The 25,000-nt window shown below is 43.3% G+C and overlaps 1 protein-coding gene across 2 annotated transcripts in view; it reads right to left on the bottom strand.

Annotated features, from left to right (window-relative positions):
* LOC115385821 (dachshund homolog 2-like) overlaps positions 1-25,000 on the bottom strand; it is a 93,703-nt gene that overhangs the window by 255 nt on the left and 68,448 nt on the right. Inside the window, exons 3-12 of one of the 2 annotated variants that reach the window (XM_030087892.1) lie at positions 23,672-23,782; positions 18,419-18,640; positions 17,121-17,290; positions 15,747-15,852; positions 15,419-15,493; positions 10,492-10,592; positions 10,248-10,395; positions 9,350-9,519; positions 6,883-6,948; positions 1-780 (exon numbers count right to left, since the gene is read on the bottom strand). The exon at positions 1-780 is cut by the window's left edge and continues 255 nt beyond it. In XM_030087892.1, the coding sequence (XP_029943752.1) occupies positions 763-780; positions 6,883-6,948; positions 9,350-9,519; positions 10,248-10,395; positions 10,492-10,592; positions 15,419-15,493; positions 15,747-15,852; positions 17,121-17,290; positions 18,419-18,640; positions 23,672-23,782 (1,187 nt within the window). In that variant the 3' untranslated portion in view covers positions 1-762. The remainder of the gene's footprint in view (positions 781-6,882; positions 6,949-9,349; positions 9,520-10,247; positions 10,396-10,491; positions 10,593-15,418; positions 15,494-15,746; positions 15,853-17,120; positions 17,291-18,418; positions 18,641-23,671; positions 23,783-25,000) is intronic. The other variant, XM_030087891.1, reaches the window with a different exon arrangement.

Below are 25,000 nucleotides of genomic sequence, written 5' to 3'. Positions count from 1 at the left end.
TCTCCTCATCTCGTCTTTTCTGGATCTACTGAAAGTCTTTTTTTTTTTATTGTTCCTCTTTCAGGGGTGATAGAAAATACTTTATACATGGAAAAGCTGCATCCAACATGTTGAGAGGAGTCACGAGAGGAATCATGCAAAAAAAAAAAAAAAAAAATGGAAGAGAGGATGGAGGAGGGGGAGGAGGAGGAACTGACTCCAGAGACGGTTCTCCTCACTTTCTATCCTTCAAGCATTTTTTTAAACTTTTATTTTTGTGTCGTGTGATGAAAACCGCTCTATCCCTCCGACGCTAGGCTCCTCCCACTTACTACTCATCGTCCAATCAGAGCGCGAGGAGCCGCTCTCGCCTCGTTCTCGGTCCGTTTTTTTTTTTTTGGTAGCTGGAAGGTTTTCAAGTCTCTGACTTCAGAGCCGCCAAGCAGAAGCTCGCTTCGTCGGCCCTCGCCGTGAATCCGGCAGCGTCCAAAAGCGGCGCCCGGATCCTTTTCTCGAAAAACCAACCGGAGTTCCAGGAGTTCAGGTGCAGCGACAGAAACAGAACAGAGCCGGAGTCTAAAAACCAGGAGAGAAGAAGAGAGAGAGAGAGCAGGCCGGAGCGTGGTCTCAATGTTCCGGAGCGTTTTCTAGAAAAAGTGTCTGGAGCCCCGCCGTCCTGCTTCGTGGCTGGTGCAGTTCTTCTGTGCAGTGGGGGGAGGGGAGGGGGGAGGAAAGGGCAGGGGCTTCAATGGAGGCGGAGCTTCTAGAACATCAGGGGAGTCTTCAGAAACGGCCGGGATTCTGGGAACGGAAGGAGGAGAACGGATCGGTTAGCAGGACGGCGAGATCAAGTCACAAGACGCCGACGTTCTCAAGTCACGATGGAAAACTGTCACCGGGTTTCACAGGTCTGGCTACAAGACACCGAGGACGACTTTTAGAAAACCCTTCCACTGTCTCTGTTGCCATGGAAATGTAGGGAAACAACACTTTCAGAGAACGCTGTCTCTGTTTCAACCTGGGAAAATACAACTTTTTGAAAACGCTCCATTTCAATTTCTGTGAAAGTGAGAAAACTGAAGTTTTTGAAAACGCTGCAGCATGATATCTGTAAATGAGATAGTGGAATTTCGTGAAAAATCTAGATCTTCATCTCCATGTAAAAGAGAGAAAATGGGGAGAAGCGCTAATTTAAAGGTGCATTAAGGAGTTTTACAACCTTAAAAATACTTATTTTCCATCATAAATATGTTACACATTTTTAATGATGTGTACAATGTGCCCTGACATATTCATTACAAGTACCTCTAACAGCGCTGAATTGTCACTTGAAAGTTGCAGTGCCGGTCCGGCACCAGCATTTTTTTGGGGAGAATTTGAAAGGAATGATGTAATGCACGCTCCGGCTGGTTAGGTTTCGTTTTGTCCGCCATTACTCCTCCAGATGCTTAGTGAGCAACAACTGAGCAGGAGCTTCCAGAAAGTCAGAACAGACTGGCTTCTAGCACTGCCACAGCTCCACACAGACTCCACCAGGGAGAAGAAACTTAAACCTTACTCGAGCGCTACTAAAAGAGCGAGGAAGGAGTTCCCCTCTTCCGTGCACGCGAGCCACAGGCACGAGTTTTTTACTAAGCTGCATTACGCCCAAGGCCTGCAGGGGGCGCTGTTTCGCATAAAACGTGCAAACTCCTTAATGCACCTTTAAGAAAATGCTCTGACTTTTTCCTCAGTTCCCAGGATAACCACAGGAAAATGAAACTTTTTGTGTGTAAAAGAGAGAAAACTGAACTTTTTTTTAAAACTTCATCTTGATCTCTGTAAATAAGATCAACTCTTGAACTTCAAGAGTTGATCTTATGGAGGTTATGGAAACGGGTGAAGATGCCACTTTTTGAAAATGCTGCAGTTTAATCTCCAGATCGTCCTGGACTTGGCAGTCGCCATGGCAACCGTCCATATGAAAGTTGTGTTCTCCCATTGTTCATGTTTAGTGTGTTGAAAACCACATCGTTTCCCGCATTTCCGCCGTTTCCATGGAAACGGACATGCTTTTCAAAACGTCGTGTAAACAGAGCTTCTGTGTTGTGCTGCAGTTTTAAAAACCTTTGCTATTCAGACTGTGGCGGAGGGGGCGGGGCTTCACCAAGAACTGGGGATTCCTGACTTTCTGAAAGAACTGAACCCAGCTCCGCGGTTTCGGCCGCACCCCGCCTCCTGAAGCAAGGCCTTGCTTTTCATTCAGCTCCTCTTTTTTTTTTTTTTTTTTTTTTTTTTTAACGTGGCTTCCGTTTACGATACGAATCTCACGTCTCCTGCTTTCTTCTTGCCAAAGTGGACCGACCCCCACTCCTCCCTCCCTCCATCCCTCTCTCATTTCACCTCCGTCGTTCTCCTTCCGCTCCCCGCGGTGCTGTTGCTGCGCCCACGCTCACACACACACACACAAACACACACACACACACACACACACACACTGCTTCCTCTCCCCGCGGTGTCATTGTTTTCTGCGAACGCTGCAAAGTGTTTACATTTCTGCATAACAGCATCCATAAAGCTGCTCCTCCTGCCCTCCGTCCTCCCCTCTCTCTCTCTCTCTCTCTGTTTGTCCTCTATCCGCCATCCTTTTTTTTCCCCTCCTCCCTAAGATGTGAAAAATCCTCCAGAAGAAAAACTTTTCTTAAACGTAGCTTCTCTTCCACGTCTCGTCTTCCTCCGTTTCATCTGCCGTTCCTCCCTATTTCTATCACTCCTCCGTCCAGTCGGACCCCCCGCCCCTCCTCCGCCCCTCCGCTTTCATCCCTCTGTTCTGCATGCATCCCCTCCTCCTGCCCTCTATCTGTTCCTCTCCCGCCCCGCTCCTCTTCCTCTTCCTCTTCTTCTTCTTCTCTCTTGTCGTTTCTTTTTCTCCTTCAGGCAGAAAAACAAAAAAAAAACTGTCCAGCAACTTCTGGATGTGAGATGAAGCTACGTCTTCTGCTCAGTTTCTCTGCTGCAAAACCCTCAAAATTGTGAAAAAAAAATTGTTCAATTAATACGATTTTGTGTCTTCCTCTTTCCAGATGTTCCCTCACTTGTTCTCCCTCTTCAGACCTGGCAGCCACATTGTTTCTTTTTCATTTCCCCTCTCCTTTGACCCGTTTCTGTTCCAATATTGACGAAAATGTTCTAAAACTGACAAATAAAACAAATGAAAGTATTTCAGTTATAGTAATTTTCCATAAAGACTTTCAGTTTTTAGGTCAAATTTTCTCACATTTTTAAAAATATCTTTGTTAGTACTTTCTTAACTGAAGGAAATTCCACTAATTTTGACAAATACTTAACAAAAACTAATAAATCACCTCATAATTTCGAACATCAAGCTCTAATTTATTCTAAAGCTTCTAATTTGTTTCCCACGTGTTCTTTTCTTTACACCTTCCACCTACAGTCACACCTGGCAACCCACTTTTCTGCTGATTCAACTCATTTTGTTGTCAACCTCCACATGTTTATTAATTTGTGGGCACATTTATCAAATTGAATTGAATTCCCTTCAGTTTTCTGTCATTTCAGGATGTTTTCTGAAAAACAGATTGAGATGATGCGACTCAACGTTCTGTCCGTTTTCGCCTTCGTAACTGTTGAAAAGCAGATTTCGGTTCAGTTTTTACACTTTATTAAGTGTAAATATCTCATATCTTTAAGTCTTAACACTCGTGTCTAAAAATAAGAATCATAGAAAACATGAGTCTGAAATACGTGATTATTGATGTTTTTAAACCGTTTTTACACACATTTCCTCAGTTCTCTTCTTTTCCTTGACTGATTCCAGGTACTTTCTCCTGTTTTCATGGACATCAGTTAATGTTAATATTATACATATTAAAATCCAGATGATCTCAGAATTGGGACCCTTATCCTCCCACTTTCACTGTTTTCCTTGGATTTTCTCATATTATTGGTAAAAATTTTTAAATTACGGACCAGAATGCCAAATTTTGGCAAATTTATTGATAATGATTTAATTTCAGTGATTTTTCTTCTTCTTTTCAGGCATTTGGACCTGGCAACCTGGTTTCCTCCTGTGTGTGTGTGTGTGTGTGTGTGTGTGTGTGTGTGTGTGTGTGTGTGTGTGTGTGTGTGTGTGTGTGTGTGTGTCCTGGTTAAGAAAATGTCACCAGGTCTCGCAACAAGGTCACATTTTTCAATCCCTCCTCCTCCTCCTCCTCCTCCTCTCCTTCCACACCCTTCCCCTCGTTCTCCCCTTCCTCTTCCCCTCCTCTTCATCCCTCTTTCTACTTCATTTCTCTTCCTTCATATTGCATCTCTTTTTCCCTCCTTCTCTCCATCTTCTGGACCGTTTTTCCTCTTCATCCCTCCATCTTCCCACTTTCAATATTTTTGTGCCTTTTTTCCATGCTTCTTTCTCTCTCTCTCTTCACCTCCTCTCTCCTCCACCTTTCGTCTTCTTTTCATCCAGTTTTCCTCTTTTCTGTCACTCCTTGTCTTCTTTCCGTTTCTTTCTTCGCTGCTCTTTTCAGCCTCTTCATCCCTCCATCCTCTACTTTTTCCCTCTTCTACTTCGTTCTTCCCCTGTTTCAGTACTACCTCCTCTCCTTTTTCTTTTCTCCTCTTCTTTCACCTCCTCCATCTCTCTCTCTTCACCTTCTTCACCAAATCTTCATTTAATCTTTTTCCGTTTTCTCCGTGTTGAACTTCCCTCAGTTTCCCTCGTCTCCTCTTCCTTTCTCATCCATCCTTCCCGCTTCCCTCCCTCCTTGCTTCTTGAACTTTCCCTCCCTCCCTCCACCCCTCCCTCCACCTCCATCCCTCTTTCCTCCACCAATTAGTCCACTTGGCTTTTAAGAGGTGAACAAAAAGCGAAGCCTTCCTCCTTTAACCCCCCCCTCTCTCTCTCTCTCTCTCTCTCTCTCTCTCCCTCCCTCTCTCTCCCCTGCTTATCGTTTCTTCTCTCCCTCCTCCCTCGCTCCCTCTCTTTTTGATTGTAATGCGATGTCTTTCTTTGTATTCAGCACTTTTCTCCTCACTCGTTAATTAAGAGTGTGGAAGGTGAGAGAGGCAGGGGAGGTGTGTGTGTGTGTGTGTGTGTGTGTGTGTGTGTGTGTGTGTGTGTGTGTGTGTGTGTGTGTGTGTGTGTGTGTGTGTGTGTGTATGTGTGTGTGTGTGTGTGTGTGAGTAAACCACCGTAGGTGCAAAATGCTTTTATGGTAGGAGGGATGAGTGTGTGTTTGTCTTTTTGTGTGTGTGTGTGTGTGAAGCGGCAAAGGGGTCCTACTGGGCCAATCAACATTAATGAAATCAGGTGGGTCTGTGTGTGTGTGTGTGTGTGTGTGTGTGTGTGTGTGTGTGTGTGTGTGTGTGTGTGTGTGTGTGTGTGTGTGTGTGTGTGTGTGTGTGTGTGTGTGTGTCGGAGTGCTTGGCTTGCAGAAGAGAGGGGATCTAAAAGGGGTCTAAAGAGGAGTGAGAGCTAATTAGAGTTCCCTGTCTCACAAGAGTGTGGATCAAACACACTCGCACGCACGTGGCAGCGCACGACGACAGGTATGACCCACACACACACACACACACACACACGCACACACACACACACACACCGAGTTTGAAGGTTTTCAATGTCAGGGAGGACTGAGCACAGCTGGTGAAGGAGGACGACACCTGAATACCAACACTCCGCCGCTTCCGCTGTACTTGTGAGGACCATGAGCGGCAAAGCCAGTCCAGAACTAGATCTAGAACCCAGAACCTGAAACCCAGAATCCAGAACCCAGAACCTGAAACCAAGAACCCCAAAACCCTGATCATAAAACCCTAACACCGAAAACCAAAACCCAGAACCCAGCTCTCCTGTGTCGGCATGCCCCTTCACTCCTCCCTTCCTTGCCCCGCCCCCTGCTCCCTCTCGGCCAATCGCCTGCTGGCTCACTTTGTGAACGATAAAATCACATGTGTTGACTATATTTTTAATCAGACTTCCCGGTAAGGCCGCTTGTGGGATTCTTTGCTCATGAAACAACCCACAATCTCCAGAGTGCAAAGCATCGTGGGATTGATCCTCTGAAGGGAATCGGGTCAAAACTCAGTACAATAATCTGATTACTTCATTCAGTGTTCATGTAAACGGGACAATCCCATCGCCTAACGGGAAAGATTTTAATGTGATTGATAATAAACTAATCATGTCAACACAGATAATGTTGGAGCCTTTTCAAAAAGCTGAGAAATGTTTTCAAAAGGTTGCGTCTTAAGAGACAACGAGCACCGTTACAGACACACAAAACCAACAATACTTGAAAACAGGGCCAGACGAAACAACAACGGTCCACAACAAGCAGAGCAGGAACGTTTCACACTCTCGTACACATGAGTTTATATCTTTAATTATCATTTTTCAAAAGAAACGCGTTCTTCAAAAACACTTTTTATATCCTCGTTTTTTTTAGACGGAAGAAAATAACTTCAAGCCTATAAATTACTGCTACTGATGTCTGAACTTCCTACACACACACACACACACACACACACACACACACACACACACACACACACACACACACAGACTGAAATATTTGCACATTCCATTACATGTGTGTGTGTTAAGGTGCACATCAAAGGGAGGCCACTGAGTCTGCTTAATGTCTCCACTAATACAGACTGGGCCCCAACACACACATGTGCCCACCATGTGTGTGTCTGTGTGTGTGTGTGTGTGTGTGTGTGTGTGTGTGCTTTTGAACATACGTGACGTGTGGAGTTGTATCTGTTAATATGTGGCAGGTGTGGCTGTGTTTTGTTGTTTGAGTCTGACTGCCTGAATGTGTTTTACGTTGTTGTTGTTTTTTTTTAATTATTACTGGCGAGTGTGTGTGTGTGTGTGTGTGTGTGTGTGTGTTCAGGTACCCTGTACAGCGCCGTTGTCTTGCTGGTTTCCATTAAGTTCAGGTTTGTCTTCGGCTCCAGCAGCGTCTGGACAGAGACAAAGACAAGACAGAGTCTCAGAGGGACGGCCAGTCAAACACGCGCGCGCACACACACACACACACACACACACACACACACACACACACACGCACACACTGAATTCACACAAACAAACATTCATTGACTATACTTTAATCACATGAAATGTAAAAGTTTACATGATGATATTTCAGGTGAAAAAGCATTTTTTTTTGTTTTTTTTTGCACTTCAGAGTTTCACGTTTCCACATTTCTAATGAGGACGCATCATTTCTGAGTTTTGGTTTTCGAAAAGTTACACGTTTACACGTGAAAACATATTGTTTAGTGTTAATGTTTGAGAAGAATTTCATGTTTAAGCGACCTTCCAAGTGAAATCACATCACTTTTGAGTTTGAGCTTCAGTAAAGTTTCACGTTTACAAACTTCAAGTGAAAACAGACTGTTGAGGTTTCAGAAAAATCCCACGTTTACATGACACCTCCTGGTGAAAAGTTAACTTTAACTTAACTTAAAAAAAAAACTTTTTATCACCTAAAGTCGTGTTTGACATGAAAACATCATTTTTCAATATTTTTCATAGAAAAGTTTCATATTTCTACAATATTTCAAGTTAAATTGAATTGTTTTGCTAGAAAATTTCACAAAAGTTTCACCTTTCAAGAGAAAACACATTGTTTTCATTTTCATTTCAGAAAAGTTTCATGTTCACACGACAACGCCTCGAATGAAAACACATTGTTTTCGCGTTTAGGCTACAGAAAGTTTCATGTCTCCACATTTCAAGTGAAAATGCAACAGTTTGAGTTTTCCTCACAGAAAAGTTTCGTGTTAGTTTTTGGTTTTAGGTTCACAACTAATTTCACGTTTACACGACAACGTTTCAGCTGAAAAACGCATCGTTTTTGTGGTTTGCCTCAGAAAAGTTGCGCGTTTACACGATGCTTCAAGTGAAAATGCATCGTTTGGCATTTACATTTCAGAGAAAGTTCTTGTTTACGCAACGTTTCATGAAGTTATGAGTTATCCCGCACTATAAATACATACAAAAATAAACATTTTCCTGTAAATATTACTTTTTCAAGCCTCATTCAGGCAGTGATCAGCGGGCCCAGACTCTGCTGCTTGCTTTAACCTGCAGAGTGAAGAGTTTTCTAAAGTTGCGGCTTCCGGCCAACAACATCAGTCCAGGGTTTTATTTTGGCCGCGCACAGAAATAAAAGCAGGCAGAAGCAAAAACAACCCAAATTCAGCCTCTCCTGATCTCCCACCGCACCAAATAAGGAAGCGCGCATGCGGCCAAAATGAGCGGCGCTGTGAATTGTGGGTATCTGTCCGCGGCGATGCCACACGGACAGATTAACTGCTACCGCTCATCACTCGCCGGTTTTATGGAAACACAGCAGCAGCCTGTAACTCTGCTTTAAGAGCCGCTGCAGTCAACGGCGAGCGGAGCGGCGAGCTCCAGCGGCGAGCGGCAAATTCGGGGGCTTGGGACGGGTCGAGAGCGACGGAGAGAACCGGATATCGTCAACATGATGCAGATCTGATGTTACGATCAAAAGAGACGCATGAAAACATGTGAATGAATGAATTATCTGGAAAGAAGACACAACTGCGAGCTGGAAATTCAACAGACTTCATGATATTGTTGGATTTTGTGGCTGTTTTTAGAAGTTTTTTGGATTTTTTTTGATAAAGTTTCTGACTTTAGCCATTTTATGGATTTTAGCTGTTTATAGTCACTCACCCGAGGCAGTTTTAGAGATGCTTTTTCTTCTTAATTAATAAAGAAAAAAGAAAAAAGAAAAAAAAGAATTTCATTCTTTTCCCCAGAATTTTTCCCATTTTTTTGTCACATTCCAAACCATTTTATTTTCCTTTTTTTTCAGTGTTCCCGCTTTAATTTCTTTCCCTGAAAAAATCTACTTGAGCAGGTTTCATTATTTAATTAGATTGTTTTTTCTGTATTATTGTTTTTTTTTCTTCTGCAGTTCCATCTCTGTTTTCTCTTTAGCTGATTTTATCCTGGAGGTTAAATCGTTTCTGAAAATCAATGGTCTGCTAATAAAATGAAAATAAAATCAAAATGTTTCCTGAGGAAAAACGCTTGAAGGGATGGAGAAAAAGAGATGAAGGAGAAGAGAAAGAAGAAGACGAGATGAAGAACAGGAAGATGATGGAGAAGAAGGAAAAGAAGAAGGAGACGGAGGAGAAGAAGGAGATGAAAAAGAAGAACGAGAAGATAAAGAAGAGACGAAGGAGAAGGAGAAGGAGGAGAACAAAGAGAAGAAGAACAAGGAGAAGAACAAGGAGAACGAGAAGAAGAAAGAAAAGAAAAGAAGGAGGATAAGGAGAAGAAGAAGGAGAAGGAGCGTTGAGGAGTGTAGAGGAGTGTAGTCGCCGCCGTACCGCTGTTGTTGCTGGCGGCGTGCAGCGGCTCGGGGGACGGGGAGGACGAGGACGAGTGTTTGAGGGCGTCCTCCACTCGCTCCCGCCTCTTGGACTCGAACTCCAGCGCCTCCTGCAGCTTCCTCTTGGCCTTCTTCTCCTTCTTCAGTCGCTTCTGGATGGAGGCTGTTGGACAGACGGACGGACGGACGGACGGCGCTCAGACGAGGCGGTTTCAGACCAAACTCCGAGTTCCGCTCATAATGCGGAAATAAAAAAAAAAGTTGTAATTCCAGGGAAGTTCCAGCAGGGGGCGATGATGCTAGTTTCAAAACGAGAATTCAAAAATGCCGATTTTCAGAGTGTAAATAAACCTATAAAGCGCCCGGTTTCAGAACATGTTCTGGTCTCTGTTACTAGTTTTGGCTTCACCAGACTCTGATTTTCACATAGATCGTCTGGTGATTTTATATTACGAGTTAAAGTTTTGCATAAATCGCCCCGTCACAGCGCCTCCTCTGTCCACGTGATGCGGTCACGTGACAGGCTGGACCAATCACATGTACATCCGGTTTCAAATGTTCAATGCGGAGACGTCCTGCTGGACTCGCTGAAATATTCAGAACAGGATTTCGGATGCTACGGGTGAAGCTTCAACCACCGTATTTACCATCTTTGTTCCGGACCCAGATCCTAGCCATCAGATAAAGTAAAGGACTGGTAAGACCTCTTCCTGACCTGCGACCTTTCTGTGAAGTTCAGGTGATGATTCTGCAGCTAACCGAAGCTCAAGCGCCGCTTCGGTTAGCCGCAGAATCATCGCCTTGATCTGACCAAATTAATGTTTTCTTGACGGTTCGGCCGGAGCCAAACACTGACCAGGACGTAGCTCTACACGGGAGAGACGACCTCACCTCGGCTCTGGAGTTCAGAGGTCAGCTGCCGCTCCAGGCTCTCCCTCATCTCCCGCTCCCGGTACAGCTCCATCTTCAGCTCCCGCTTCTCCGCCTGGATCTGTTTGTCCTGCACCCGGGCGTTCTCCACGGCCACCTTCAGCAGGCCCTGAGAGAGACAGAGAGAGAGAGAGGAGACCGGACGTTTAGGACCAGAACGTCTGGATGATCTGACGCCTCCAGCAGGAGGAGGACGAGGAGCTACCTGGATGTTGGTGAGCAGGGTCTCCACTGACGACAGGCCGTCGGCGAACAGGAACGGAGCGGGGAACCCCGGCGGGAGGCTCTGACCCAACGAGGACTCGTCTGAGGGCGACAGAAACACCAGACCGCTTTAGGCCTCGCCTCACTACCCGTGTTTCTTTATCCACCCGTTTTATTCCCTATTTCATGAAAGAACCTGTCAGCTAACGTCAGCGATTCACTGTGTGGACGGAACCCCTGCTGGATTACAAAAACCTGCTGATACCCATAAATACTGAAGTAAAATTGTCCGCATTTTCAAAGATTTAGGTTTCCATAGAGTGGGATATTTTTAAAAAGTTACATTTTTCCCTTTTTCGACGGAGTTGGAATATTTAAGAAAATTGCTTTCCCCTTTTCCAGTTGGGGAGTTTTCAAAAAGATGCATTTTCTTTAGTTTCCATGGAGTTACAGCATTTTCACAAAAAGTTGAGTTTTCCCCATTTCCAGGAAGTCAGAACATTTTCTAAATTGGCATTTTCAACAATTTACATAGAGTCGGCATTTCCCTGTTTTCATGGAATTGGAGCATTTTGAAAAAGTTGCAAATTCCCATGTTTCCATAGAGTGAGAGGCTTTTTGAAAACATCATTTCTATTGAGTTTCAACATACTCAAAAAGTTGCGTATTCCCCTGTTTCCATGGAGTCGGAATATTTCAAAAAGTTGTGGTTTGTAGTTTCACCTGAAAACGTTGCCATATAAACAGGGCTTTACACTCCGTCCCTCTCATAAACTTTGTCACTGAGATGTTTAGGCTGTCGCTCAGTTGGTAGAGCAGGTTGTTGCTCAATCAGAAAGTTGCAGGTTCCAATCCCATCGTCCGTATGTCCCAGTATTCTTTGAAAAAGATATTGAACCTCGAATTACTCCCAATGGAGGGCTGAATTTGGCTTCGAGCACTGCTGTCAAGTAAACTGACTTACAAAATGCTACGAAATCTGTTCTCCATTGAAAGTGTTGTGTGAACGGGGACAGAATGTCAGTGGCACTTTTGGAAACGGCTCTGGGTCTGGAGTTCGTCTGTGACCCTGAAGAAAGAAACGCCGTGGAGACGGAAGGTTTCCGTCAGCGGCACAAACTTTATGAAATGTTGATGTTTACCAGCGTATAAAAGGCAACGAAGCAGCATCAGAGAAATCAATTACAGCACGCACACACACACACACACACACACACACACACACACACACACACACACACACACACACACACACACACACACACACACACACACACACACACACACACACACACACGTAGGTCGTTAGTATTCAGACAATCATGCGGGGTACTAATTGGCAAGGATTAAAGACATCCTTGATTTGTGTGTGCGTGTGTGTGTGTGTGTGTGTGTGTGTGTGTGTGTGTGTGTGTGTGTGTGTGTGTGTGTGCGTGTGTGTGTTCATTGCGAGTGCGTCACAGTGTCTGCTCAGCCCTTAATGCCTAACACACTGACAACTGGGTTAACTCTGCTGTGAAATTAACGCTGATTAAGATGCACTCGCTCACACACACACACACACACATACACACACACACACACACACACACACACACACACACACACACACACACACACACACACACACACACACACACTCTAAATATCTCCATCCCCTATCTGCCACACATCCCTCTTCTCTTCCTCATATCAGTCTTCATCACTTTTTATCCTCCTCCTCCTCCTCACTGACTTTCTCTTTACTTTATAACATTTACTCCATTTCTCTCACGACTCTTTGAACAACTTTTTGAAGCAATTCTTCAATGAGCTCAGGTCAAATTTTTTCAACTTTTGTGATAATCTAAAAAAAAATTGGGATATATACAACAGTAGATAATAATAAAATGGACAATAAATCATCTTTTGAAATGTTATTGTCCTTTCAAAAAGTTTTAGTTCCACACAAATTTAAATGTACGGTCAATCAATTAGCATTTCATTCTAATCAGTTTAGGAAAAATGTAAAGTGTGATCAATTGGATCTTTCTGCAAGTAAACTGATTCATTTGTTGTAAAGCATATTGGGTAGATCACTAATTTGGAAAAAAGTACAAATATGCATTAATAATTCATAAATAATAATAAAAAAAAGAATTGAAAAAATATGAAATTGTATCACATGTGTAACTTCTTACATGTCTGGAATAAAAATATATATATATTAAAAAAAATTATAAAAAGATAAATGTATTAATTAAAACTGAATTTTCTCAACGTCACACCCATTTAAGATGTTTCACTCATGGAAAAGGTAAAATTTTTCCTACTTCAAGGCACATGAAATGGGAAACAATTCATTATTAACATTTTTAAATTTTAAACAAATCTTCGAAAACATTTTCATCTACAACAGAATCTGAAAACAGTTGTAACTTGAAACGCAGGTGAAAAAGATTTGTGACTTGAAAAATGTTAAAATATCTTATTTAAGTTGAATAAATTAGTTTTCCGAGGCTTTAATGCTCATCTCTTGTTTAATTGAAGTGAAAGCAAACAATTTTGGATGTTTTCTGAGATTGCCTGGAGATCTAGAGCAAATGGGGGTCAACGAGGTCAAACAGAAACCGTCCAAACCGACGGAGGGAGGAGGATGTCGTGGTGAGAATATCAAAAGAAGGAAAGATTAAAACAATGACGAATCTGAGGATTACAGACGGAGGGAAAACAAACCAGGAACTGGAGTCAGAAACTCCAGATTCAGCTGCTATACGCTGGTTTTATCAGGCTGATCTGCTTGAGAACGAATCACAATCTGCTGTCGTCACACTTTGAAAAGGTTGATTCAGAAAAAAACACTATTTCTTCAGCTTCTGGCTGTAATCTCAGTTTTTTTCCAGATCTATGAGGAGGAGAAAAGTACTGTGACTGTAAGTTTCCCTTACAGCAACAAATTGTTCGCAGCTTTTCTAGAGATATGACAGTGCCATCGATTGGTCCCAGATGGTATGTTCCAGTATAATTAGATCTATAATCATCTTTTTGATATATATTGCATGAAGAGTCAGAAAATATATTAAAAAATTGCAACTTTTAGTCCAGAGAATACAGTAGTCCAGCAACAGTTTGTAGATTCTCTGTAACTTTTAGTTACCGTAAATTCTGGACCACCAGTCCCATCTCTTAAATAAAAAATATGAGTAAAATAACAACATTTAATCCTCCATTTCCAGATGTAGATTGACAGTCCGATCCAGCAGCGTTTGCTCCAGAATCTTCTATAAATTTGTTTCATGATCAGTCTAACAATTTCTCTGTTTTTCTTCAATCCCCTCACAACTTACTCGCATACAACTCTATCGGATACAGATTTAATCATTTTTTTAATTAGACTTTGGTTTGCTGGCTCTCTCAGTTAAATACGGTACCTGAGGCTTCTTCTGTGACACTGTAGCAGCCTTCTGTTGTCTTACAGTGACACCTAGTGGTGAAACATGGTACTTCCCACTTTATTTTGATATACAAGTTACGTCTTAAACGAGTTACCAAAACAACCAAACGTCAAAGAAGCGTAACTTATAGTCAAGCAAATATGGAAATTATGATTTCACAGTTTGTTAAAAGGGGAACATCCATTTAGTTAATAGGCAAATCTCCAGAATAAAAACAGCTAAATGACATAGACCAGCTCAGTTAGGAAATAGAAAAAGTCAATAAATAAAAAATTAAAACAAGAACAAAAAAATACGGGATAAGAGTAAAAAGACAAAGAAGAAACAAGGAAAAATGAAAAACATAAAAAAAAATTCTAAGAAATCAAAGGAAAAAAATGTTAATATAGCTAAAACTGCTATAGCCATTGAGAAACTTTAGAGCAACAACAAACATAAAATAGCTACAGAGCCTAAAATATTCAAAATATATAAAATTACTGAAGTAGGAAAATCAATCAAAAAATACTTGTAATTCTTATATTAATACAAAATTCTTTTTGTATGCAGAGTAATTTTTACAGATGTTTTTTTCTTTATTTCAGACAATTTGCATTTTTTTTAAATGAGGTGTAAACATTTTTTTAAATACCTTTTTCAAAGAAGCTTGTAAAAAACTGAAATGAGGTACTCATATTGCTATTCTCAACAAGAATAGCAATAGAAGAAAAGGTAAAGTCAAAGTAGCATGAATAATAATAAGACTATTATTAATACAGGAAAAAGAAAAAAAAATGCTTATAAAAGTTGCAAATCTCTGGACGAGCACAACTTCAAAGTCACCATTGGTTGCTGAAACTTTCAGTGTGAAAAGGCACCATCACATTCATGCCCCCCTCCACCCTCCACCCCTCTCCAGGTTATTGGATTAAGAAGACGCTCTTCGGAGCCTCTTTTGCCCTCATCGATTTCCCAGCCGGCGTTGGCGGCGTGCTGATGTCTGCAGCGTGAACGGGGAGGCGGGGGGGCGGAAAACGCAAACGGAGGGGGAAAAAAGAGGGAGGAGAGCCCCACATGCTTTTAGTGCATGACCTCGTGACCCCTTTTAGCCATGACTTCTTCACTCAACCCCTCCCATCCCCCCATCTCCATCCATCCATCCATCCTCTATCTATCCCCCTCCCTCGTTTCTCTGATTGATGGCTCAGTGACAGGTGATCAATAGCCGAGGCCGAACATCCTGACGCTTCTGTTTCTGTGTTTGTATCTGTGTGTGTGTGTGTGTGTGTGTGTGTGTGTGTCTGTGTAAATACAGTGAATCAGGAAAGCCCTCCTAAGTGAGCACAATTTATCAGTTGTCAAAAGGAAATGGGTGAAGGTTTAGATTAAGGGGGTAATGGAATATCCTCACTCGTGTGTGTGTGTGTGTGTGTGTGTGTGTGTGTGTGTGTGTGTGTGTGTGTGTGTGTGTGTGTGTGTGTGTGTGTGTGTGTGTGTGTGTGTGGCCCAGCCAACCTTTGTCCTTTGTTATTTTCTTGATGGGTGGAGCAGAGTTGGTCAACGCGACGTCCGCATCAGCCGACACCAGTCCTGTTGCAAGAAAACACACCTGAGTGAGTGTGTGTGCACACTGCATGCTTATGTATAAAAAAGGTGAAAATGTCATTAACAGGGCTTAAAATGTGTCCATATTTATCAATGTTTCATTTTTTCTGCAACAAAACTGTTAACAACCTCAAATGTGTGTGTGTGTGTGTGTGTGTGTGTGTGTGTGTGTGTGTGTGTGTGTGTGTGTGTGTGTGTGTGTGTGTGTGTGTGTGTGTGTGTGTGTGTGTGTGCTTACCCAGTCTCTCGGGTGAGCTGGAGGCCGAGCTGCTGGGCTGTGACTGCAGAGGAGTGTTGGTTTCGTCCACAGACGGGGACAGAGACGGGCTGTCACACACTCTCTCCTGAAGGGAAACACACAGACGGTTCAGTGGGAGGAGCTGTTCAGCTTCTTATCCTCAAGGTCAACGGTTCGATCCTCAAGACACTGAAGCAAAAATTGCCCCCAGAACGGTGTGCAGGGACTGTTCTTGGAGGACTCCAGTCAAAGTGACGGATCATGGACAAAAGCTGAAGGCACTTTGTTCTGGTCAAAGCAAATTCGGGTGTTTCAGGGTGTTTTCCCCACAGGACGGTCCGGGGACTCGGTGTGATTCGGCAGAGGGGGCAGCTCAAGTGTTCACCCTTCCTTTTAGTACGGTTTGCTTTGACACTGCACTTTTCAGAGCGAACCAACCCACCTGGACAACGCCATAGAGAGCCCAAAAAAGTTTTTGTTTGGGGCTCTATCACCTGAAAGCAACACTGACCAGAGGAAAAAAATTACCACTATGTAGAAACCCAGCTCACTGATTGGTTCAGAACAAATTCAGAAGCCTTTAGCCCTTTAGTCAGCTGGCTGAGAGCCAACACTATGGACACTTCTCCTTCACACATTTCCAGCACTACCCGGCACAACTCAACTCAGTTTGAGTTGTTTTCCACCACCTCAGAACCATCCAGCTCCTGCTGAATCCACCACCAGAAGAAAAGTCTGGAGCACCATGTTGCTCCATGATGCTGATCTCTGTACATCATCTCTGATCATCATCATTTTTGTTGTGATTGCAGTTCAGCAATGACCGGTTCACTCTTGTGCACGAGTTGCTCCCCTGACTCATTTAGTGGCATCGCGCCAGTGGTCGGTCAACCGCCCATGTCGCATTTTTGGCTTGGACCCACGGCTGCGAAGGTACTACAAATGTATAAGGTGTCAAGTAGCAACACGCAATGGAAATCTTGAGAAACCGAGTTGATGAGGCACTAATGGAATACAGGCTACATTCTTCTGACCATCTATCAATGAGCATCTGCACTTCCTCATGAGACATTGTCCAACCTTTTCTTTCTGCTTCTGATTACTACCCAAAATGCACTGCGCTCCACTCATGTCCTCTCTGTCTGTGAACCCAGACCGAGGTCTTCAGGTGGACCAGAGTCCAAGTGAGCGTCCACACCTGACACCTGAACACTGCAGTGAAGGCAACGTAAGAAAGAGTGACCTCTTTCATCTGAACCCTGTGGACAAAGAACTCCACACAGGATGTGACGGACTTCGAGAATCAGCGTTCTGAAAGGACGTTCTCTGCAGAGGGGTTCCTCAGGGTACGGACTGCGATCCCCTGTGGTTTACCTTGATGACGGGCGCGCGGTGGACGTGAGTGTGTATCTGCTGGGCTGCGGCGGCCATGTTGGCGATGGTGTTGAGGTGGTTCATCTGGGACATCGCCATGGCGACGGAGGCCGGGGGCAGCCCCATGGGCAGCAGGGGGTGGGGCATCATCATGAAGGGCAGGTCCAACCCTGAGGGGGGCGGAGCCACAACGAATATGAAGACAGACTGTCAGAGCTTTATATCTGTAATCCATCCATCCCATCCATCCATCCATCCAATGATCCATGCTCCATCCAGCTGTCCTCCATCCAACCTACATCTATCCATCTATTCTCCATCCATCCATCCTTGTATTTTTTTCTTATTAAAAAGAAAAAAAAACTGTCAAAAATGAGGCCAGGAGGGACGATTAGATGTTGTTCTGTCTTTAAACTCCTGTTGGACTTAAAGAGAGAGGGAGGGTGAGAGGAAGAAAGAAAGAGAGGAGGAATACAGAGATGAAGAGTGGAAACGAAGGTAAGAGAGAGACAGAGATAGAGCCTTCAGTAAAACTGAACAAAGCTGAGAAGCAGAAGGAAGAGAAGTAGAAATATGGAGGTTGAAGGGTTAACGGGTGACGAAAATAAAGAAAGTGAAGGTTCATGTCTTGTTTTCCTTTAGTCTTCCCTTCATTGTTGTTGTTTTTCCTCCTGAATCTCCCTCTCTAAACTACTGTCCTCCTCCTTTTCTGCCTCATCTTTCTTTTTCTAAGTTTCCCTTTTCCACCTTTTCCATTCATCCCGACACGTTTTGGGTGACCCCATTAACTTCAACCCAAAACAGTGACCTTGACCTCTGACCTTAACGATCCGTCACAACCCCAAAGCGACACCCAAAAAAGGAAACACACACTCACTCACACACTCACTCTCACACACACACAAATCACAGCAGCTTTCATTGCAATGAAACAATAACACTGATTGCTGTTGTCGTGACGACTGAAGTGATCGAATAATCAATGGGAGTGTTTGTGGTATGTGTGTGTGAGAAAACATCACTTCTGTGGTAAGGAAAAGCACCAGTGCAGCTGTGTGTGTGTGTGTGTGTGTGAGAGAGAGAGTGTGTGTGTGTGTGTGTGTGTGTGTGGTGTTGATGAATTGAGTCATTTAGTAGAGTGTGTGCTGATTAATCCCGGCAGAGTGTTAATACAGGAGATGGGAACAGATTAAATGGCGTACATTAACAAATATTGCCACCCTTTAAACACACACACACACACACACACACACACACACACACTCACAGGGAGTGTGTGTTGCCCTTTCTGCACTCACTGTTAGCCAGTAGCTGCTGCTGCTGGAGCTGCTGTTGATTGACAGCTCCTAAGGCGGGCCCCCTCCCGGCGCCTCCTGCTGCCACACCTCCTCCAGCTCCTCCTCCTCCCACCGCCGGAGCCCCCCCACCTCCGCCTGCTCCTCCTCCTCCTGGTCCTCCGCTGTGGGCTCCAGCAGGGGGGCTGGTCAGGCGCTCCTTGTCCCAGGAACACTCACTCCCTCCTGGGCAGGAGACGGAGACAGTCAGACCCCCGGCGGAGCTTCACACCCCCACCAGGAAAAAAATGTTTAAAACCTCCACATTTTATTTAGAGGGCATTCAATTTCCAATGAAACTGATCCCCAACCACCGGGCCGTGGACCGGTACCGGTTCGAGTTTTATTTTGAAAAACACTTGTCTTCCACCAGCACTTATCTCCTTTACTGAACTCTATCACATTTTTGTTTTCCTTTATGCATCGTTAAGCCTTGCTATGGTGATTTTAAACAGCGTCTTGTTGGTCCACTGAAAAATGATGTTGTTTAAAGCTGGTCTGTAACAGGAGCAGTCTTTCAAAAAGTTGCATTTTCCCCATATTTCCATGGAGACAGAGCAAAGTTGCCCCCCCCCCCCCCCCCCCCCTCCGTTTTCATTTTCATATAAGAGAAAAAAAAAGTTGCGTTTTCTCCGTTTCCATGGAGATAGAGTCAGATCTTATTCAAAAAGTTGTGCTTTCCCCAGTATTCATGGATTTGGAGCATTTACACAAAGTTGCCTTTGTTCCGTTTGCTTCCGTTACGGAGTTGGAGTGTTTTTTTTTTAAAAAGTCCAATCTTGGGAGCGGTTTTCAAAAAGTTGCATTGTTTTCAGCTCTGAGCACCGCTGGCATGTAAATGGACACACAGAAAGCAATCGAAGTTTCCCGTTTTCGCTTGAAATGGTCGTATTGTAAACGAGGGCACAACAGCCCTGTTCACATGGGTCCTAATCTGATTGAGAGGTCAATCAGACTGGAAATGTCTCATGTAAACACTGAAGTGGATCAGACCGTATGAAGTGAACAGGAAGCAGGAAGTGCAGGTAGTGGACGGGGAAAGACCTTTAGGACATGTCACTGATACTGTATGATCGTTTCAGCTGGTTCGTGTATTCGAGGGCTGAACGCAGATGGATTTATCTAGTGTTCACGTCTACAGATGCTTCTAATCCGATTGCTTTCAATCAGATTTGGAAAACGTCCATGTAAACAAGGCCTTGGAGGAGGCGGGGCTGTGACATCACTGTTCATCACCATGGAGACGACGAGGAAAACATGAGCGTTATGGCCACTGAGACGTTCATCCAACAGGAAAACTTTGGTTCCAGTTCACTCCTTCATTCCTCCGCTCCTCCTCCTCCTCCTCCTCCCCTGCTCCCTCTCTCATCCATCTTCATCTCCCTCCATTAGTTTGAATTAGCAACCGTCTCTCTCTATTATTGCCCACTGAATCCCCCGCGCAGTGTGTGTGTGTGTGTGTGTGTGTGTGTGTGTGTGTGTGTGTGTGTGTGTGTGTGTGTGTGTGTGTGTGTGTGTGTGTGTGTGTGTGTGTGTGTGTGTGTGTGTGATGACAGCTGGGCCTCATCCCCTCTGCCATTTACACTGGGGAAAGAGAAGAAGTATAAACAGATGGGCAGATGTTCTCTCTCTCTTCTTCAGTTTTGTCTTTCCTCTCTCCAGTTTATCCTCACTTTCATTCCACTTCCTCACCTCTCCTCCCTCCTCGCTCCCTCCGTCTTTCATCAGCAACTTTATTTAATAAATTACATTTTTCCAAATATTTATTTGTTGCAATAAATATATTGATCTATATGCTTTGTTTTCATTATATTGTTCAAGATAAATTAAACGTTTTTTTATTATTGTTATTTATTAGGTACTTCCTGAGTTATACATCAATCCATCCATCAATCATCCATAGTGTTCTAGAGAATTAAAAAAAAATCTATTTATTTTTACTGTAAAAAAAAACGTATTTCCTTTTTTATTAAGACGTGACTGATCGAATATTATTTTTCAGTTTATTTTGCTTAAATATTTATATTTGTACTCATATTAAAACATTTCATTCATTCATTTTTTAAGGTATTTGAGAGGAATTTCTGCATTTTAATTATGTATTTTTAATATGTAAATCAAGGTTGGCTGTTTCTTTTTGTTTTGACTTTACTGTATTAAAAAATATTGAACTTATTTATTCAGTCATTCCTATTTTGAGGGATTTATTTGAAGTTTTTTCTCCAAATTTTCATGATTTTTTAATTTCATTTAAAAGAAAAAGATACATTTCTAATAAAATCATGAAATCATTCTTCTTTCTCTCCCAGTGTTTCCTCCTCACACAGATCCAGTTCCAGTCCTCCTCCTCCTCCTCCTCCTCTTCCTCTCATTCATCTTTTTCTGTAAAGAGATTGAAAGTGATCCACTTTCACCTCTCACACACGGCAGCAGCATCCTCCCTTTCTCTCCTTTTTCCCCTCGCCCTAAATCTCTCTTCTTCTCCTCCGCTCGTCTATTGTCCGCTGCAGTTTCCCAGGCCGCCGCCAGTGTCCCTCACAAAGAAAACAAGGTCGGACAATGAAAGGAAGGCAGCGCAGAAATCCAGAGGAGGAGAAACTCTACCGGCCCGTCTGCCAGGTCAGCTGAAGAAAAGCAGGAGAAAGGAAAATGGAAAGGGGAGCGCACGCTCTCGCCTTTCTTTTCTTTTTTGTTTTCCGTCTCGTCAATAATTCAGAGGAGCAAACACGGCACAGATTGAGTGCTCGCCTCCTGTTTTTACATGTCACCTATGGAAAACACCGCCTCGGGTCTGAAGAGGGAAGCGTCTGAAATCACAGGTTTTCTGTTCAAAACGGCTCCAAAACGGTCGACTTTACGTCATTTATCCAGTTTATCCAAAAATAAAAAAGGTTTTTGTCACATTAGGAAGCAAAGTGAGGTTAAAAATGAGGAAATATTTGAATAAAATGTGAATATTAGCAAAAAAAAAAAAGCACATTTTTGTGAGTTTCTTAACTTTGTTGTCACAAAAACAGGATTTCACATATAAAACAAAAAATTAAGAGTTTCTGATTGTTACAGCTGTAAAATTATCTACTGTGCAACATTTAGTAATTGTTTGCGAAACATATAAGCTCTTGGCCCATAAGAACTTAAAAAAAGCAACTACTGAAAAATGAAAATTTTAGTGAGCTTCTGAACTGTTGTTCTCATTTTGCTGTTTTCACTTTCAAGAAATGATCCTGAAATTTTCTGATTGTTACATCACTACAATGATTTATATTGTGACACTCATCACTTTAGCAACACCTTAACATGTAATGACAATTAAAAGTGGGGAAATATCTGGATAAAATGTGAATATTGGCAAAGAAAATCACATTTGGATGATTTGTTGTCATAAAAAAAAATCACAAAAAAAAATCACGTAAAATCAAGAGTTTTCTCAGTATTTTTGCTCAAAATGATCTATTTTGCAATATCAATCAATTTTTCATAACATATTTCAATTGTATTAAAAGTTTTTTCACTGTAATAAACAACAAGAACTTAAAAATGAGGAAATATTTAAGTAAAATCGAGAATCAACGAATTCTTGCCCTGCTTTTTCACATCTTGCTTCCCGCTCCAACAGGATTGTCATTTTAATTTCACCTGTTCAACTTTCAGATGCTTTGCCATCTTTTTTTTTTTGCGTTTTTCTTGAAATTTGTGCTGCTTTGGTTAATGTCGGGGAGCATTTTGAGTTATTTTAACTATCAAAGTGAATTTTTAAAATTTAAACTGCAAGCAGCGACTGAGATGCCACTCGCCGTTAAATCTTTCAGAGTCGTTGAAATGAGGAGAGGAAGAGTCTCCACTCTTCAGCCACTGCTCAGAGTTTGATTGACAGCTGCTCTCAGCCGATGATGTCATCACTCTACACCCATATATGGTCATGAGACTCACATGACCCTAGAGGGACTCAGCAGAAAAACAAATTTTGTCATTGGGCGAAAACAGCTCTGAAACCTCAATATTTTGGGCAAATATTGGAAAAAATGATCAATTCTGATAGGAGAATTGGTTATCTATCAGTCTATGTAGTTTTCAGAGCAGTCAGACTGACAGTTTAGACACTAGAGCCCTCAGTATGGGAAAAATACAAGATTCTCCCTCATCAGACTCCATTGTAACTGACAGCTCAAATCTCTGGAAGGCGGCTGAGACCACGACTTTTCTCTCCTGTTGTAACGGCTACATTTCATCAAATTATGACATCTTCTTGTTCTGAAGGACCTTGTGACGTTTCACATGTGCTCAGTTTGTTGATAGCAGTCCCAATTTTGCCACACCCCCCACTTGTTGGAAGTGAGGCAATCCCCCTACCCCCCCCCCCCCCCCCCCCCCCCCCCCCCCACGATTTCCCACTATAGCGAACGAGGGCAGGACTTCAGAACTCCAGCTTTGGCAGCTAATAAAATCCACACCGTATGACTGATGACAAAGTTGTTCCAGATTTATGTTTAACAGGTTCTCCTTTGTCATTTAGTGGTATTATGAATTCTTTACAACAAACGCCTTGGAAGAAGACAATTCTTCCTGAGGACTAAATTTGAATGAAATTTTACAGTGAAAGGCAAATTGCGGACTGCCTGTTGGATTTGGGTCAGGGGTGTAGGTGTGTGGTCCATCTACAATATTCCTACGGTCGGTGGCGCGAGAGAACACATTTTGGCAGTGATGGGGTTAATTTTTCCATTGTCTAAAATCTTTCACCGGTCAATGTTGATGTTCAGCAGTCAAATCTGGGTTCAAACCCATGGTGAGTAGGGTCCTGGCCCTTTGGGCTCGGTTCCTCATAAAAGCCTGCCTGTATCCCCACCATGTGTTGGAGAGCTTCACAGTGTCAGTTTTAATAACTGTCCTCCCCTCCCCCGACGTGTTTTACAGCCTGTGACGTGGCGTGAAGTCAGGTAAGAGAAGAAGACTTCATGTCTCCCCAGAGAGCGATACTCCCCGGAGGAGTGGAAGGTGGAGGACGCCATGTGACGGAGATCAGTTACCTGCGTTCAGGCCACGCTGCTGCGAACCGCGCTACAACACGCAAAACTTCACTGTTTGGTGGGCGAGTTAGACACACAGCCTTCACACATGGAGTGAGCCACGCTCCATGGCATTTAATACATGCTGGTGTGTGTGTGTGTGTGTGTGTGTGTGTGTGTGTGTGTGTGTGTGTGTGTGTGTGTGCGCTACCTGTGTTGGAGTGCAGGTCATCGTTGTCCGACTCGTTGCCGTTCTGCAGACTCATCATCATCTTCATCTTCTGAAGCTTTTGGAGCTCGGCCATGGCCGCCGCTGTGAGACCTGGAGACACACACACACACACACACACACACACACACACACACACACACACACACACACACACACAGTTAGCATCATCTCCATGATCATAACGGTCTAAAAGCTTTGAAATTGGTGTTAAAAGCAGTGCTAAAGCTAATCCACTCCACTTTTTTTTTCATATGCTTCTTTCCTCTGCTGACCTCACAGGTGCCTTTTACCCAGAATGCATTGCAGGTGAGCTGAGACTGACACACACACACACACACACACACACACACAGTCTGCCTGGCTGTCGCTGTTAAATTTCGCCTTTTAGCATGAGTGTTTTGCTGAAATGTTTCAGGGTGTGAGTGTGGTTTGAGACGCCTTGGGCCTCATGTACACTCAGTGATACACACACACACACAAAAACACACACACAAATGAAACACACACCCACATACACTCTTTTGTATGGACTAAGATCCCCGGCTCTGTGCACTGACCTGGAACTGACTTCTATACACAACAACCAGTAGAGTGAGAGAGATGACCCTCTGTGTGTGTGTGTGTGTGTGTGTGTGTGTGTGTGTGTGTGTGTGTGTGTGTTTTGCATTATGCTGAGTGTGTATCTACAGTTTTGCTTTCATGTATAAATGTGTGCATGTGTGTGTGAGGGAATGCATGCATGCTTATCTGTGTGTGTGTGTGTGTGTGTGTGTGTGTGTGTGTGTGTGTGTGTGTGTGTGTGTGTGTGTGTGTGTGTGTGTGTGTGTGTGTAGGTCAGTTGGCTTTGCCCCGGTCACGGTTGACGGCCTTTGAGGAATGTCCATTACACACAGTACAGTTGTCTGCCAGCTATAAAGAAAACAAGATCGGGGGAGGACGGGCGGGGGAGGGGCTGTTTGAAATTTAATTTAAAGCAGGATGGATGGATGAACGGAGAGATGGATGGACTGATGGATGGAGAGATGGATAGGTGAAGGGAGGGGTGCAAAACATGTGCAGACTGTTTTCTCATTAACTACAGAAGTCTTTGTGGTTGTTTTGTCTTTTAGTGGATTTAAACTTTTTAAACTTGTAGTTTTTGTCACGTTGTGGTTTCCAGACTTCCCTTTGTAAGGGCTTTTTAATTTTTGCAGCTCGTTTTGTCTTGTTTGCAGTTTTTCGGTGTGTTTCAGATCGGAATGAACGCCTCGTTGTTTTAGAGCGTCTTGCTTTCATTGACATCTTCCTTTTCTTGGTGTCTGGATCACT

This window comes from Salarias fasciatus, chromosome 3 (assembly GCF_902148845.1).
Source record: "Salarias fasciatus chromosome 3, fSalaFa1.1, whole genome shotgun sequence".
Taxonomy (NCBI): Eukaryota; Metazoa; Chordata; class Actinopteri; order Blenniiformes; family Blenniidae; genus Salarias; species Salarias fasciatus.
This window is presented reverse-complemented; position numbering and strand designations above follow the sequence as displayed.